Genomic DNA, 17,029 nt, shown 5'->3' on the forward strand with positions numbered 1-17,029 from the left:
TTTGATTACAACTACCAAATTTCAAGAAAATATTACAAAACCTACTACAGATTTTGAGAACCTATTACTTAAACCATATAAAAAAAAAGGATTAATTGCAAAAATATATCAAAGTTTACTTAACACCAATGCACTTAGGATGCACCACTACCAGCTCGCTTGGCACAAGGATCTCCAGCAATCTCTCACTTCAGACCAATGGGAAGAAATCTGGAAAATACAAATAAAGTCTACCAAATCGACATACATACAAGAAGCGTCAGCAAAAACTTTAATGCGTTGGTACTTAACCCCAACAAGGCTCACCCATATATATAAACATGCTTCTCCATTATGTTGGAAAGAATGTGGACAAAAAGCGGACTATATTCACGTATGGTGGAAATGTCCCGTAATACAGCAATTTTGGAAAATAATCTTAGAAAATATTAAAAGGTTTACAGGACTTGACATACCGTTAGAGCCAAAAATAATTTTGTTAAACCTATGGCCTTCTGATACACTCACTATGAGGGAAAAAACTCTAGTTTATGTTTTACTCACAGCGGCTAAACTGGTCATCGCGCAAAAATGGAAAGATAGACAACCTCCTACCATTACACAATGGATCCATAAAGTCTGGGATTTTTTCCTTTTAGAAAAATATTCCATTTACAATACTGAACAACAAAACGAATGTGAGTTTTATGATCCTTTAGATAAGTGGAATCCAGTGCTAGACAAGATCACTATAGACAAATTTAACTGGGAAACTATTTCTAAAGCGAAAAATCAACTTTTGATATATGGTACATAAATATATAATTTCTGTTTTTGAATGTTTTTATCTTTTCTGGTTATGTATGATTTTGACGCTATGGAAAACTATGACTTGTAATGTAAATTTACTTATTTGTAAAATTAAGAACCATTCAAGATATTATAGAAACCCTTGTATACCTTTACCTTCTCCACCTTTAACACTGTTTTACATTTTATTCTAAATAAACTTATTTTTTGGGGAAAAAAATATAGATGATGTTGCAGAGTTGTTTTCTGTTGCCCCAGAGGTTGGACCAGAACTAACGGGTTGAAATTAAATCAGAAGAGTTTCCGGCTAAACATTAGGAAGAACTTTCTGACAGAGTGGTTCCTCAGTAGAACAGGCTTCCTCAGGAGGTGGTGGGCTCTTCTTCTTTGGAAGTTTTTAAGCAGAGGCTAGATGGCCATCTGACAGCAATGCTGATTCTGTGAACTTAGGCAGATCATGAGAGGGAGGGCAGGAAGCGTTGCATCAATGTTTGGTTCGTGTGGCCCTTTTTTACACGCCCAGGGAAATGCCGATCGCCACAGGAAGCAATTTTCTCCAGGCCAGTTTGGCCAGGGATTGGGGGGGTGGGATTGTCATCTTCTGGGCATGGAACAGAGGTCACTGGGGGTATGGGGAGAGGTAATTGTGAATTTCCTTCATTGTGCAGGGGGTTGGACTAGATGACCCTGGAGGTCCCTTCCAACTCTATGATTCTATGACAGACCTCTGCCTGAGACTCTGAAGAGCCAGTGACAAGTCAGAGTGGGCAATACTGATCTTGATGAACCAGTGATCTGACTCGGTCTAAGGCAATATCATGTGTTCATTGATACGTCTTGAAACAAGAGTGGATTGTCTTTCCCAGCAGATTAATATCTTGAATAATTATTTTTCCAGTATCATGTAGCAAGCCAGGAGCAAAACAGGAATATGGAATCTCCTACTGTCTCCTAATGGTTTTCTATTACTCTGCCTGTTGTACCGCTCTGCCTCTCTGGGTTTCCATAACCACACATGATCTAGGTTTAATAGCAACCCCAGTGTTTCTAATATGAAGACAATGGTAGTAGAGAAATATTAAGAACAAGCCATACTGTTATAAATATATAGGGAAAGGAAAATGCTTATACTGCCTGCCAGGAAATCTGAGTTTGCCCCTGCAGCATACAAAAACCCACACCCACTCCTGGTTCCGGTTACAGTGTCTGATTTGCTGTGTGGCAACAGACAAGGCACTTAAGCTATGTGAAAAAATTTTTGATAGCGTACTCTAGATATGGCCAGACTGGCTTAATACCGATTCCATCACCCATGTAACCCCAGTTCATTCTATGAGGGGCACTACGGAGCTTTAATGGAGAATTATTAGCATCTTAACCAAACTAAAAATACAATAAATCTTTACTAGAAGATTCATGACCATTAAATGGGTATAAACATTTATACAAATGTGTGCAGATATGATCTTTGTTACCTCCTTGTAAGTATGGTCTTTATGACTGATCAGGCTGAGTTTGAGTTTGTGATCTTTTTGGGAGCCATTCCTTTTGACTGTGGGCACTATGATCTCCTGTCAACCTAACAGTTCGAAAGCAAGAAATTGCAAGTAGATAAATAGGTACCACTTTGGTGGGAAGGTAACAGCATTCCGTGCGCCTTGGTGTTTAGTCATGCCGGCCACATGACCACAGAAACGTCTTCGGACAGCACTGGCTCTTCGGCTTTGAAACAGAGATGAGCACCGCAACCCTAGAGTTGGACTCGACTGGCTTTCAAGCAAAGGAACCTTTACCTTTACCTTTTTACTATGATAAAAGTGAGATATGTAAGTACAGTAAAAATCTGGGGATCCAGCGTGACCAAATTGCTTTCTCTGTATCCTTGCACAGGAATTATACCTGCATTAATACATCAGCGGCTTGGAAGACGCCAACTGTTCCTTTTAATGTCTCTATCCTTTTTCGCCTCAACAAGTGGAACCCTGACAACCCCTCCCCCTCCTGCAAATGCAGCACAGAAGAGAAACTCACTATGCTACCTGAGTGCCCTTTGGGAGCTGGAGGACTTCCTCCCCCACAAGTAATGTGCAATGCTTGGTTGCCATTGTTCACTGGTCTGAAGCCCTGTGGTTACTATCTAATTGGTTTGCACTGCATAGAAAGACTGGGTAATAATTAATCACGCTGCGGTATCCATACAGAAAGTCACACCCCAGTTTTGCCTTTGCAGTAGTTTTACACATATTTGCATGATTTGCTGAACATGTTCAAATTTAAATTGATAGTTGATGTAGAATTTGGAATATTTTGGTGAAGACAGTGTTTATAGGGGACAGATAAGAGGAATGAATGGGGAGAGAAATGCCTAGGGCAAGCCAGACTAATACCGTTGACCCCTGAATTTCTCTTGAGGTGCCTCTCCTGAGTGCATGCAGATTTCTTCTAGCTCTTTCTTCATGAAAATAAAAGCAGAAATTTGCAAGAAGCTAAGATTCTGCTGTATACAGTGTAACATACATGGGCATGTGGCATAACCAGGCCACTGATATAGGGAGGAGTACATCACAAGCAAAGTGTCTATGCATGCCAAAGAACTGCCTGTTGAGCCTCACTACAGCAGCTTCTTAGTAAGAATAAGATTTAAAAGTTCTCCAATATCATCGTTATACAAAGCAAAGAACCACACTGTGGCTGATTCTGCATTGTTTTTTCCCTCCGTTGTTTTACAAAACCCACTTTGGAACAGAAATTCCCCTCTGCATTGCATGCCGCTTTCACTTTCTTTCATCATCGGATTTTATTGTACCTTCTGCATAGATTTCTGGCAGCTTTATGGTCAAATCGCCCTGTTTAAACACCTGCAATGCAACAGAGGCATAACAGGCCAGGAGACTATTATAAGTAGATCAGTGGGAACAAGGGCAAAAGCAGAACCACATCGTTTTGGTGCATTTTAGTAGCTACTAAAAAGAGGCTCTCAGTTACAGGGGTGAAAGTAAGAAAGTAAGAAAGTGGCTGAAGTGTTACATTCCGTCTTTTGCTTTGAGTCCTGTGGGAGAGATAGTATTGGTAAGAAATCTAAATTACATTCACCCCTGCCTAATTGCCTTTTGTTTCCAAGAGTTCACGCTGTGTTATAATTTTCTCTCTAGCAGTAGCAAAATATTATTTACAAATGAGAATTGTTAGAGGCTGGCATTTCTGTTCCAATCCCTAGGGCCCATCAAAATGATATCACTTGGCATTTGCTGAGCTGGCCTGGCTGTGCACCACAATCACCTTTGCCTCCACAGTCCTTAACCACCCACACATTTACCTTTCTGCTTAACAAGTGGCAAAGTGCCCTATTATTTACAGTTTCTTAATTAAGGGGGGCAGAGTTAATTAATGCCTGCAGCCAAATCAATTGACACAGCCTTTTCTCTGCTGGTTTCTTTGACAAAAAGCAAATGTAGTGGGTTGTTAAGTCTGGGTTTGAAATGTTTCCATTGTGCCTCTGCTTTCAAAGTCCAGGTCAGCATAGGAGATGAGATATGCGGGGCCATACTGTTCCTTCTTCTTAACTAAGCTTTCCTGAGTCACTGCTAACGTCTTCAGATCCTACCCTGCCAAATATTTTGTTAGTCTTTAAGGTGCTACTGGACTCTTGCTCTTTCCTACTACTACAGACAGACTAACATGGTTACTCGTCTTGATCTATCTTCCCTTCTTCTTGTACTTTTAAATTAGAAGTGGGCTTCATTTAGATTTGCTACAATCTTTAGGAGTGCTTACGAGAATGTTACTGAATTTCTTGAAAGAAAACAGGATAAACTTGGAATAAAATGATCCTAGTATTCAGTCCTACTTTGTCCAACAAGGTAATGGAATGGAATTTTAAAAAATGAATTTGATCCTTGGAGTTCTGAGTTCAAATTCACTCTCAGCTTGTATGGATTCACTGAAGAGTCTTTGGAGCATGTTGTTAACTTTTTGCCTCCATTTCCCCCATCTGTTCAATTGGAATAAATATTACCTTCCTCACAGAGCTGTTGTAGTAATGAATAAGAGAACTCTTGATATTAGGGTTGCCAACAGGCCTGGAGAAAAATGGCCTGTCCCTTTAATAAGGACAGTGCGTAGAAATGAGCAGCTGAAGCTTTTCTGAGCATGGAGGTAAATAACATGGAGGCAAATAACCCTCTATTAAAGGGACTGGACATTTTTCTTCAGGCCATTGGCAACTGTAATTGGTATTGAATGATTCTATAGCAGAGATTCATTTGCTAATACACTGGGTTCATGTTGGGCAGTTGCTGGACTGGGCATTATGATTTCCTTATCTGCTTCGGTAAAAAACAAGGGAATGCCAGAATACTCACCCCTTGGTGGCTGATAGTATTCTTTCAAGAAAACCATCAGGTATGGTGGCTGGCCACCTCACCTTTCTCTTAAGGAAAGTTAATGCTGCCACTTGGTGGTCAAATTCACACACTACATTAACATTTTTCATAAGTGCATTTGCTAGCTGCTGAATGGTTTCTGTGCACATGACTATGCTCTAAAATTACAAAAGATTTTATAAGCATGGCTCCCAGCCAGGAGATACTTTTGCTTGGGTTTTGCATGTCGCTTGCATTCATCTTTAGGGTGAGGCTCATCAAAGCTTAAAAATTGGTTGACAGCCTTCTGTGAAGCTGACCTAGCTTAAGGTTGTAAATCTCTGTTGTTTTATTGGATAGGAACTCAGGACACAGGAAAAGGCCAGCAGTTTCTACTGAAACTGTTAAGTGGAGACAGGTCACTTCTCTCGTTTCAGTGGGGGTAGCGATTTCTCACTTAAACCAGAACTGTAAAAAGATAATTTTTAAATTCATACAGCCTTTTCCTGCCTACGCCAGTCTGAATGGCCAATTTGTGATAATGGAAGTGAATGACTGAACTATTTTTAATTCTTTGTTTATTTGACTTTCAGAGGGTTCAGCGTACCACAGACATTCTTCAGGATCTCACACACCGAAACATTTCTGATTTTCTGTTGAAAACCTATCCCAGCCTCATAAGAAGCAGGTTTGGATCTTCCAGTTTATTAAATGAAGAGTCAGTTCACAGTCTGAACAAAATCTTGATATTGTATCTGTTCTGAATATGAAATCTACTGCTCAGTTCTCCATTCGTTAGTGCAGTGAAGGAAACCATTACTAATTGGCTGTAGAAAAAAATATTGCACAGTTCTTTGGTCTTTCGTATGGTCTTTTCCTTGTATTGGCACTTATGAAGTATTTTGCAGCAAACTGGAACTTGGAATCAGCATCTGTAATCCAGATGTTCAGGATACTAGCTGACCTCCATAAGCATGTAGATATTGAGAGCACACACAAACCCAGCCCACCACCCCATCTCCCCCTTGCATCCGCTAGTCATCCAAACAGGTTTTATCATTCTTGTACTGATGTCTTGGTCAACAAAAACAAATAAGCCCAACATCCCCAGATGTAGTTGTTGTTGTTGTTGCTGTTGTCATTATTATTATTTATTTTATTTATTAATCACCTTGTACCAGCTTACACTGAGCTCTGGGTGATGTACAAAAGGCAAAATGCCATGAAACAAAATACAAATTTTAAAATATCCATCAACAGTTAATAAGAGATTATTAATTCAGTTGATTCAGCAGTTCCCTTTTACATAGACTGTTGTGTCTGAATGAACCAGAGTTGGTTTGGAATGATAAAGAATGTTGAAATTTTAATGTTTTCTTTTCTCTGCTGCAGTTTGAAGAGCAAATACTGGGTTAATGAGCAAAGGTAGGAGGATGCTGTTCTAACATGCTATAGATCCTCTGTTGAATTTTGGAGTGTAAAGGCTTGGTCTCAAATGAAGGTGGACTGAATGACTGATAGCATGATATGGCTGGTCAGTTAGTGTTCTGCCTAAGGTTATAGGTGGTGGGTTACAGGCAGCTCCTGCAACATATTTATTTATTTATCTATTTTTAAACACTTTTACCCAGCCTTTCCTTGTGGTTTAAGGCAGCTTACATTAATAGTTAAAAAAACCCTATTCCAGTTAAAACCAAATAAAATCACAAACACCCCCAAACTCTCAGCATTAACATTCCTAATCTCTTCTTAACAAGTGCCCTAGAGTAAAATACTAGCATGATCAAAGGCTAGTATTAATTCCTAATTTATGCAAAGGATACTATTGTGCAATTTTAGTGAAAATACAGTATTACATTCGTATTTTTTTTTCTTATAGGAACATATCCAGTGTTTCTGATAATATTATAATACAGTATAATTTTTCACAACATCCTTATTCACTGTTGAAATACTTTTTAAAAATGGAATTGTCATTGTTGTAGTTTTTTACTACAGAAACTGGGAAACCTGTAGCAGTGAATTCTTGTAGCCACATCCTTACATGATAGACTCATACCATTCTGTAATATATTTTCATATCACCAAGTCGTTCCCCCCCCCCTTGATTACTGTTCGGTACATATTCTGTGATGCAAAAATTAATCTTGAGATCTCTGAAACAAAAAAATTACTAAGCTCAAAATCAATAAAATATATTTGTGCCTGACTTCTGCTTCCTTTTTAAAACAGAGGCACATATATTCCTGAGTGTTTAATACGTTCATAATTTCTTAAAAGCGCAATGCAGTACTCCATAGCTGAAGAATGATGATGTGGTTTTGTGTTTAGATATGGAGGAATTTCCATTGGAGGAAAACTCCCAGTCCTTGATGTCACTGGAGAGCAAATTGTTCGTTTTCTCAGAGATCTTGGTCAAATGATGAACATAACAGCGGTAAGCAAGGATTGTTCGTGGAAGACAGATCCATCATTGATTACTAGCCACAATGGGAATTTCTTGTTTTCTGTGACCCTCTCAATACCAGTGTTGGGAAGCAGCATCAGAACTTGCCTCTGTGCCCTGTATGTTGGCCCACCGTGGGCTGGTGGGTCACGTTTGAAATAGGATGCTGGACCAAATGGACCACTGGTCTGATTCAGCTGGGCACCTCTTACATTCTTGTGTTGAGTGTCCAATTTTGTTTTGATGGAGGAGCTCTAAGCAATTTCTTCATACCAAAAGTATTGACTTAGTTATGTTCACATGGCATTTTAGTCTTTGCTTTCTGTTATTTAGGGGGAAGCATCAATAGCTGTCGCTGAAGAAATGTCAGATTTTCTAAAACACATGGAAACTGAAGACAATATTAAGGTATTAAGAACTATTCTTATATTTTTGAAGCCAAGTATCCTGGAGAATTTGGTTGATAAGCGACACCAGCAAGACAGAAAAAAGCACTCCTTGCTTGCTTTATTGTACTGTCTTCAGCTAAAAAATAATATTTTGCTAGAAGAAAGCTTGAGAGATATGAACAAGGATTGCACATGTCATTGATATGACAGTTTTAGGAGATGAAATATGAGAATTCTCTGCAAGTTTTTTCATCTTATGAGACCTGGTATCATCTGTCCCCTACACTGAAAACAATTCTGCCTTTCTACAGACTGTTCAGTTCAGTGCCTTTATTGGCATAGATCTACAGACTGAATAGCCCCATCACGTTCTTCCAGCTTGTCTGGAATAGGTTTTCATGTCAAGAATGATATGCTGTCCCATTTCATGTCAGATATTTTACGGTGAAGATACTGCAATAAAGCAAATACCTCTAAGTATATTTCTATTTATATAGCCTTATAAGCAAGCAAGAAACAACAGAAATAAGCAGACATTGTGTGTGCCGTAGACTACATCAGGTTGCTAATGTGGTTCTTGCTCTTCTAGGTATGGTTTAACAACAAAGGTTGGCATGCTATGGTCAGTTTTCTCAACATCGCCAACAATGCAGTCCTACGAGCCAATCTCCATAAAAGCAAGGACCCTGAGGAATATGGGATAACTGCCATCAACCACCCCCTGAATCTCACAAAGGAGCAGCTCTCTGAAGTCACTGTGTAAGCAGCACAAATTTGCCTTTCTTATTTTCTGGGTATAATTAAGGTGTATTGTTTGTGTTGCAGCCTCATCTGTTCTATTCACTTTTGCTCACCTTCAGTAATGGCTTTGTGTTTTGAGCGACAGGTTTGTGTCTTCCCCTGGGTAGCTTACTTGTTGAGCAACATTTCTTGAATGTTATGTTTCTATGGGGTAGAACTAACATTACAGAGTAAACATCAGTCTTCCTCCTAAGGCAGTGGCTGGAAGGGATACTTGTAGGTGAGAAATGGTAGGGGAGGAGGGAGTGCCAAACTTTCCTTCCCTACATGTCCCCCATCCTTGGCAGTTCCTAATTTTTTCCCTCACCAAGCTCCAGACCCAGAAATTATCTCAGCTGGGAAATTTATGTCATTGGCCATCCTTGCTCATGGACTGTCCCTCTGCCTTCTGTTTTTCCTGTTGTAGGCTGACCACCTCGGTAGATGCTGTTGTTTCCATCTGTGTGATTTTTGCCATGTCCTTCATCCCAGCAAGCTTTGTTTTATACCTCATCCAAGAAGAAGTTACGAAAGCCAAGCATCTCCAGTTTGTCAGTGGTGTGAGCCCTGTCGTCTACTGGTCCACCAATTTCCTTTGGGACATAGTAAGTAGATTCTAAAAGTGATGCAGGAAAAAATTGTGTGTTGTTGGAATGAATCCAACACATTCAATAAAACATCATCATAAAGCCTCACCAGAATGGTTTGTGCCAACAAATTCCCCAGCTCTTTTTCATTAATTGGAACTAGCCCTGATCCCTGTGACCTGTAATTTATCTTGAAGCAGTATCACCTTCTTTTTGTACTTTACACAGCTGAACATACAAAGCTGCCTTGTTCCATCTAATCCACATCTCCACTGGGCAGTGGCTTTCCAGGTCTCAGGTCTTTAACTGGAGAGGCAGGAACTGAACATGTATTCAACTGCTTCACCTATTACATAATGCCATCTTCCCTCCATTACTTACCTAAGTAATGCCTCCTAAGAATCTACATTTTTCAAAACTTCATACATTCCATTATAGACAAAATATGCTAATGGGACTATTTCTCTTTTTTTGCTAAGGTTTATCTTCTAGATTGCTTTCTAATTCATTTTAAGAGAGGCTATTTCCGAATGTATCCTTTTATTTGGGTGTTGTCATAACTTAAGGCAAGATATTTTGGAGAAGGTTAGAAGTGTTTTAAATATGTAAATACCTTAAATGGATTCTTTTCTTTCTCCTAAAGCTAGTGATTAAGTGTTCACTACTGTTTCATAAAAGATAAGTTGGTCTTTTGCTCTTTCTTTCTCCATGCTATTGACTCACTTCTCAGAAGTGAGAAACATGTACTTGGTTCTAGTGAGCTTTTTCACTCAAGTTTACATAATTCCCTGTCTCATTACAACCCCCCATTGCACATGCCTTTTGAACACCAGGTCCCACGATCCCCAGCACTTCATCTTTGGTGATCAAAGGTGACCCTCTCCTCTGCTCAGCCCCCCCCCAACCTGAAACCAACCTTGCTCTTGTAGGTAACTTTTTAGTTCCTCCATGGGCAAGCCATGCTACATCCTGAAAAATACTAGAAAAAAATATGGTTCCAAATGGATTCAGACTTGGTTTTCATTGGCCTTTCCCTTTTCTTTCTCTTTTCTGTGCTAGGCGAATTATACTGTGAGTGCTGCCCTAGTAATTGCAATATTCATTGGTTTCGACAAGAAAGCTTACACATCACCAAGCAACCTCCCTGCACTTATAGCTTTGCTACTTCTATATGGGTAAGTAATCTCAATGTTTCATTAATCTATATATCTAATAGCCAAGTTGCCCCCTCCGTGCGGATATCTAAATCCACGCATCGGGGGCACCTGGGGGGGCAGGGAGAGTTTCCTGCACATTTGGGGTGATCCCCAAATGTGCACAAAAATCTAAAAAGTTGAAATTACCAAAAATTGCTGCATTGTGTCAAGCAAATGGTGTGGCTTGAAGGATTCTGTACTGATACCAGTCACACTTAATTGCAGACAACTGTGGCACAATTGTATCAATAATTGTGCCAGCCTGTTGTTTGGGTCTCTTGCCATCTAGCTCAGACAAATGATGTGGAGAAGATACCTTGGCTGTGGCAGACCAACAGTTGTTCAATCACCCTAGGAAACATTAACATGCTCATGCAGTTGGGCATAACAAAGCTTTGTGTATTGATTAGATTCTTCATCTGAAAGACATCAGTAAAATGTAGAATGCTGAAGCATGGGCCAATGCATTAGTGGAAATAAAGCCAGATGAAAGATGCTTTCTCACCTATTTTGACATGCTTCAGAAAAAGTTTCTGCCATCTGAACCTCACTTTGGTCATCACAGGAAAACAATGCAGGGGATTACTGATTTTTTTCTCCTGGCTTTTGCCTGCAGATGGGCCATAATTCCAATGATGTACCCAGCTTCCTGCTTCTTCAGTATTCCCAGCACCGCTTACGTTGCCTTGTCTTGCATTAACCTCTTCATTGGTATCAACAGTAGTGCCATTACATTTATCCTGGAGCTCTTTGAAAACAATCCAGTAAGTGGCTCTTTCTCATAGGGTTTAATATCACAAACGTACTTTACTTTTAGTCACAATCCAGAGAGTGGTTTCTGCTGATGCACGTTCAATCAGTTTTAAAAAGCAAACAAGAGTTTGGTAGAAATAACCTGGGGGCTCCCAAGGGACCAAGACAGAGGGAACAGTTTGGAAATCCCTTCCCCATAACCTCCCTCTTCTGGATTCTGTGATGTCTCAAAAGAGCTGTGAGCTCTTAAAAGGTTGACCCCCAGCCTGTTTTCAGTTTAATTCAGCTGCCCTCAGTATTCCATCCCATTCCATCCCATTGCTCAACATTAAGTTCTCATCAGGCTGGGTTTTCCTTTTTCTTTGGGTTAATTTTCAAAGTCATATTTGTCTGCATACATGGGAGGCCCCTAAGAATGTGGAGACCCAACCTTGTTCTTGTTGTTCAGTCGCACAGTCGAGTCCGACTCTTCGCGTCCCCATGGACAAGACCTTGTTCTTAGGTAGCCTGATTTTTCAGTTTTCATCATCCATACAGGAGCCATACAGTGATGGGCTGGGAACCCACAAATTATCAATAGGAAGAAGGGATAAACTGGAAATCTGCCCTCCCCTATAATATTCTGTGAACTTTCTGGGTCTTGATCTGTTAGATTCCACACCCCTTTCCCCTTTAACTGACATTTAGCTGTTCTCAACATTCTTTCTCTTTTAGAGAATTTTCAGCCCTAATTGCGCTTTTTTTTAAGGGTTTCTCTCTTTTGGTTAATTTGTCTTTTTTTTTTCCCATATACCAAGGGAACCCTGCTTGGTCTGTGGGTTCTGTGGCATTTGTCACTCACACAGGGGGCAGCCAGTTAATTGTTACATAGTTGTAACAGACAGCAGTGAAATTCTTAGAAAGCATTTGGTATGCCTGCACTTCTGGTCTTTGGCATAAAATATTATTTAAACTCTGAACATTATGAAACGATGCAGAAGGAGCAGCCCCCTTTGTAGGTCACTTCACCTCTCCTTTCTTCAACTGCACAGGAGAATAAAGCTCCTTCTGCCATCTAGATGTCCTGTGCCTCTTTTGCATACTTTATTTGTATGGTCCATATGCAGAGCAACCAATACATGAGTTTTCACTCGTTATTGAAAGCTAGTAGGTAAAGAGTTGTGTGGTCTTTCAGTTTAACTTCAGAATGGTTCCATAAATTATAAAGTCTCTGAGTTTTATTAGCACATATGTTTTCTTGTCTGATGCAGTCTTTGCTGAAATTCAACAAAACACTGAAAAACATTCTCCTAGTATTTCCTCATTTCTGCCTGGGCCGTGGACTCATTGACCTGGCTATGAACCAGGCAGTAACTGATGTGTATGCTCGATTTGGTAAGTACAATAACAATGGAATTATTATTGCGTGCCTTGTAACTAAGTATATGATAGATTGACTTCTATAGTCAGTCTTTCCGCAATCTAGAGAAAGACGTTTCCAATAACTTTGAAGAAGAGTTGTTTTTTTATACCTTGCTTTTCTCTACCCTAAGAAGTCTCAAAGTGGCTTACAATCACCTTTCCTTCCTCTCCCCACAACAGGCATCTTGTGAGGTAGGTGGGGCTGAGAGAGTTCTGAGAGAACTGTGACTGACCCAAGGTCACCCAGCAGGCTGCATGTGGAGCAGTGGGGTATCAAACCCGGTTCTCCAGATTAGAGTCCACCACTCCTAACTCCTACACCACACTTTACACCTCCCCTTTTTTTGATGTGACAGATGTAGGAGACAACTAGTTTAGAAACTTCCTGCACAAGTTAAGAAATCAAATGAATACAGCACCCCAGGGAGGGCTGTGGCTTATTGGAAGAGTACATACATTGTATGCAGAAGATCCCAGTCCCAGGTATCTCCGGCGAAAAGATCTTGAGTAGCAGGCATTCAGAAAGACCTTTCTCTGCCTGAGAACCTAGAGAACCATTGCCATAGTCAGAGTAAAGAATATAGAACTATGTGAATTGAAGGCCTTATTTGATATGCTGGATTCAAATATTCTCACTGTAGATGAGATGGTAACCCTGTTCCTGGACTGTGCTGCTTCATTACAGACTGCAGCTGCAGAATCACATGGTGGAAGTCCTTCCATACACAAAATAACATGCATATAAAGAGCTAGATGTCAGGAAGAGCAGTTACAATTTTTTTTTGGGGGGGGGTATGGTGTAACATACCTCCACACCTGGTACAGTTCAGGAAAAACAGTTATTATCTCATTTGCTCTATAAAGCTGTATCTATAAAAATCACATTAAGAATAAATTTCTTCTGCCTTGCACTCCTCTTTGTAATATTTATTTAGCCTCAACAATGAGAAGTACTGCGTAGGTGACATATTTCTTGCCCAGATCTCAATTATCCTAACAAATATGAGGTAGACGGAAAAGGGACAGTTGGGTAAGAGGTCAGGGACTGAGAATGATGGTGTGGGTGGTACAGAAACCTGAGAAGTCCCTTCAACATGAAGGCAGGGTGGATTTATTTTCTGTAGTGATTTCTTTCTTTCTTTTTTTAATATACTTTTTATTGGGTTTTCACAAAAATACGCATACCTATAATTTAAATACATATCCAATGAACTCCCTATACTTCAAATATATTCTGAACAGCAACATGTCAACCAAGCCTAATTACATTTTTCTTCTAATCAATCACTGAATAATATAATTTTTGGGTACATACATCCATTAGTAATATTTCTTTAAGATTCAACTTGCTCATTTACGAATTTGTAGTCTTTATAAATATTAAGTCAACATACAGTGAGGAAGTTCACTGTATGATGATTCTGATTCATGTGGGTGTACTGCTGCACATTATAACTGTAGGATGGAAAATCCACCATGGAGGTGCCATTTTCAGCAACATCCACACTGTAAGAGTCATAGGTAGACTGGTTCTCAGAGCTTCACCCCCCAACATATACAAAGCCTCAATATGTGTAGCAGCATTTGCACATCGTTTTCCTTTTACCTTGCCTCTTCTTTTTTCATCCTCTCCTGCCTTAATTAGTTTCTCTGTATCACAGTTTAAATTTTAAGCTCTTTAGTGGAGGATTCTAGAAAATGTTATATACATTCAGGGAGAGACAACCTTAGAGATGAGCCAGATGGGCTGGGAAATAAAGTAGCAGATGCCTGGACTATCCTTTGTTTGGCTTTTTCCTTCCCTTTCTATATTTGAGTTAATATAATTGAACTTCTCAAAAGGTACATAGTTAAGCATCCTTACTAGAAGATTTCAGAAAATTGGTAGTGGTTGCTTAGTAATTATGAAATTAATTGTATCTTTGCATCTGAGGTCAATTATTTTAATGGCTTTTGTTCTGATGAGCAAGACTTTATCTAGTTAGTAAATTCAGCTTGATTTTTGGTTGGTTTCACCTCTTAAGGAGAAGAGCATGCTCTGAATCCGTTTCACTGGGATTTTGCTGGAAAGAACATGGTTGCTCTGGCAGTGCAAGGGGTTGCTTATTTTCTTCTGAATCTTCTGTTGCAACATAATTTCTTCTCTACAGGATGGTATGTAGAAAAATCCTCAGACTTCCAACTATGAAATTAATTAGTGTTAACATGTAGAAATGTCTGACTGGGGAAGTACCACATATGTGTTTTTTAAAATGTGCTGCTCTTCAGACATTATTAACTCATGCACTCTGGTTTTGTCAGGCTGCCTCAAAATACCCTGATGCCTATTGCGGATGAAGATGAGGGTGTTGCAGAAGAAAGACAACGAATAATGAATGGAGGCAGCAAAACAGATATCTTGACATTACAAGGGTTGACCAAGGTAATCTTCCAGGAATGATAAAATATCCATTTCCCTTAACGTCCACTTGGGCAGGAAAGACAGTATGCTAAATACCAAACATCTGCTTTTTTGCTTTGTTTTATTTTTTGTCAGTTTATTTTTCTGGCTAATATGTAGATTCAGCATTTTTGAGACATCCTATTAAAATTACAAGTAAGCCAGTGTCAGGACCTCCCCAAGTCAAGCCCTACGGTGTGGCAAGTAGGCAGATGGCTGGCAAGGATCTTTATCTGAGGCCTGACAGCTGTTAATGAAACATTCCCCATGACCAGCTTCTGCCTCTTGCAAGCTACCTGGATAGCTCCTCTGCTTCCTGGTACTTAGACTCTCTGACCCAGAGTTTTGTCTCCACTTTGAATTCCGAACTGGAGCACTTTGAGGTGGGGACAATGTCATCCTCTAATAATGTTGTTTCCAGGTTTCCCCCCCCCCCCATTTTGCTGCAATCTTTTCAGAAAGGGCACAGTCCAACTACATTGGTAAACCATCCAGATATGAACGTTTGCATTTTTGGAGGTCTCATACTGGCACTATTTTTCTTATATAAATTTTTGTGGCCATCATTTCCCCCCTTGCGTCAATGGAAGGCTTTTCTTTTTAATTGTTAATTGCTATAACAATTGTCATTTAAAAAAAAAAAGGTTTCCAGTGGTACAATGGGGGAAAATGCATGGGAAATAGCAGCAGTGATTTATTATTATTTTTTAAAATGTCATCTTATTCTAGATCTATAAAGGTAGATGCACACCAGCTGTGGATCAACTATGTGTTGGCATTCGTCCTGGAGAGGTGGGTTGTATATCAGCTTTGTAATGCATTTTGAAACAATTCTCATCTGATAATCCTCTGAATTAATAATTGTTCACTAATTTATAATTCAGTGCTTTGGTCTCCTGGGAGTGAATGGAGCTGGCAAGACAACAACATTCAGAATGCTGACTGGGGACACTAAAGCAACCTCTGGCGATGCTACAGTGGCAGGCTACAGGTGGGTTCCTGGGAAATTCCAGAATGCTCCGCTTTAGTCAATAGTAGACCATATCCCTGGGATTAAGACCCATTGAGCTCAGTAAGACTTACTTCTGAATAAGCATGCACCATATCACACTTCCTTCCACTGTGCTACCATTACCATTGTGTGTGGGGGGGTAATGTGGCTCCGTGGAAGAGCCTTTGCACTGCGTGCAAAATGTCCCAGGTACAATCACTGGCATCTACAGGTAAAAGGACCAGGTAGCAGGTGATGTGAAAGAGCTTTGCCTGAGACCTTGGAGACCCGCTGCCAGTCTGAGTAGAGAGTACCGACCTTGATGGAACGATGGTCTGATTCAGTATAAGGCGGCTTCATGTGTCCACTCTGGGCTGAACCTGCTGCGGTCTCTTTTTCCATCTACAGGGGTAAAATTGGATAGTGGAGGCCAGATTGTCCAAATGAGTGAAGTGTCTCTTGTACCAGAATGTTGTTTCTCTGTGGGGCGGTTGCTTACATAATTGTCATTTGGTATTAAACTAGAAACACAAAATCCCCTTCAACCAGTACTCTTAATGAAACATCTTCTTTACTGAGATTGTTGGGTCAGTATTTTAAAAGCATGTTCTTAAATGTGATTTTCCTGACTATTGGGCTGCAGACCTGGGCCAGTTCACTGAGATTCATGCCTTTCTTATATATTATATTTTATTTATTCATTTTAAATATTTCCTGTGCTGCCTTTTCTCCAGTTTGGGATCCAGGGCAGCTTACAAATCATCAGCTAATAGCGAAATATTACAAGAATATTTTAAAATACATTAAAAACTTAAAAAAAAAACTTGTGCTCAAGGAATAAGAGCTTCCTGGTGATCCCCGGCCTAAGAGAGATCTGGCTGTCCTCAACTAGGGCC

General features: G+C 39.9%; 1 protein-coding gene across 1 annotated transcript in view; it reads left to right on the forward strand.

The window, feature by feature from the left end:
* ABCA4 (ATP binding cassette subfamily A member 4) overlaps positions 1-17,029 on the forward strand; it is a 175,784-nt gene that overhangs the window by 137,460 nt on the left and 21,295 nt on the right. Inside the window, exons 31-44 of the mRNA XM_015413325.1 lie at positions 2,680-2,869; positions 5,744-5,838; positions 6,543-6,575; positions 7,482-7,587; positions 7,930-8,004; positions 8,575-8,744; positions 9,193-9,370; positions 10,412-10,527; positions 11,165-11,312; positions 12,552-12,675; positions 14,727-14,856; positions 15,004-15,124; positions 15,872-15,934; positions 16,027-16,133. Coding sequence (XP_015268811.1) covers positions 2,680-2,869; positions 5,744-5,838; positions 6,543-6,575; positions 7,482-7,587; positions 7,930-8,004; positions 8,575-8,744; positions 9,193-9,370; positions 10,412-10,527; positions 11,165-11,312; positions 12,552-12,675; positions 14,727-14,856; positions 15,004-15,124; positions 15,872-15,934; positions 16,027-16,133 — 1,656 coding nt within the window. The remainder of the gene's footprint in view (positions 1-2,679; positions 2,870-5,743; positions 5,839-6,542; positions 6,576-7,481; positions 7,588-7,929; positions 8,005-8,574; positions 8,745-9,192; positions 9,371-10,411; positions 10,528-11,164; positions 11,313-12,551; positions 12,676-14,726; positions 14,857-15,003; positions 15,125-15,871; positions 15,935-16,026; positions 16,134-17,029) is intronic.

Source organism: Gekko japonicus, unplaced genomic scaffold (genome assembly GCF_001447785.1).
Source record: "Gekko japonicus isolate JY-2015 unplaced genomic scaffold, Gekko_japonicus_V1.1 scaffold70, whole genome shotgun sequence".
Taxonomy (NCBI): Eukaryota; Metazoa; Chordata; class Lepidosauria; order Squamata; family Gekkonidae; genus Gekko; species Gekko japonicus.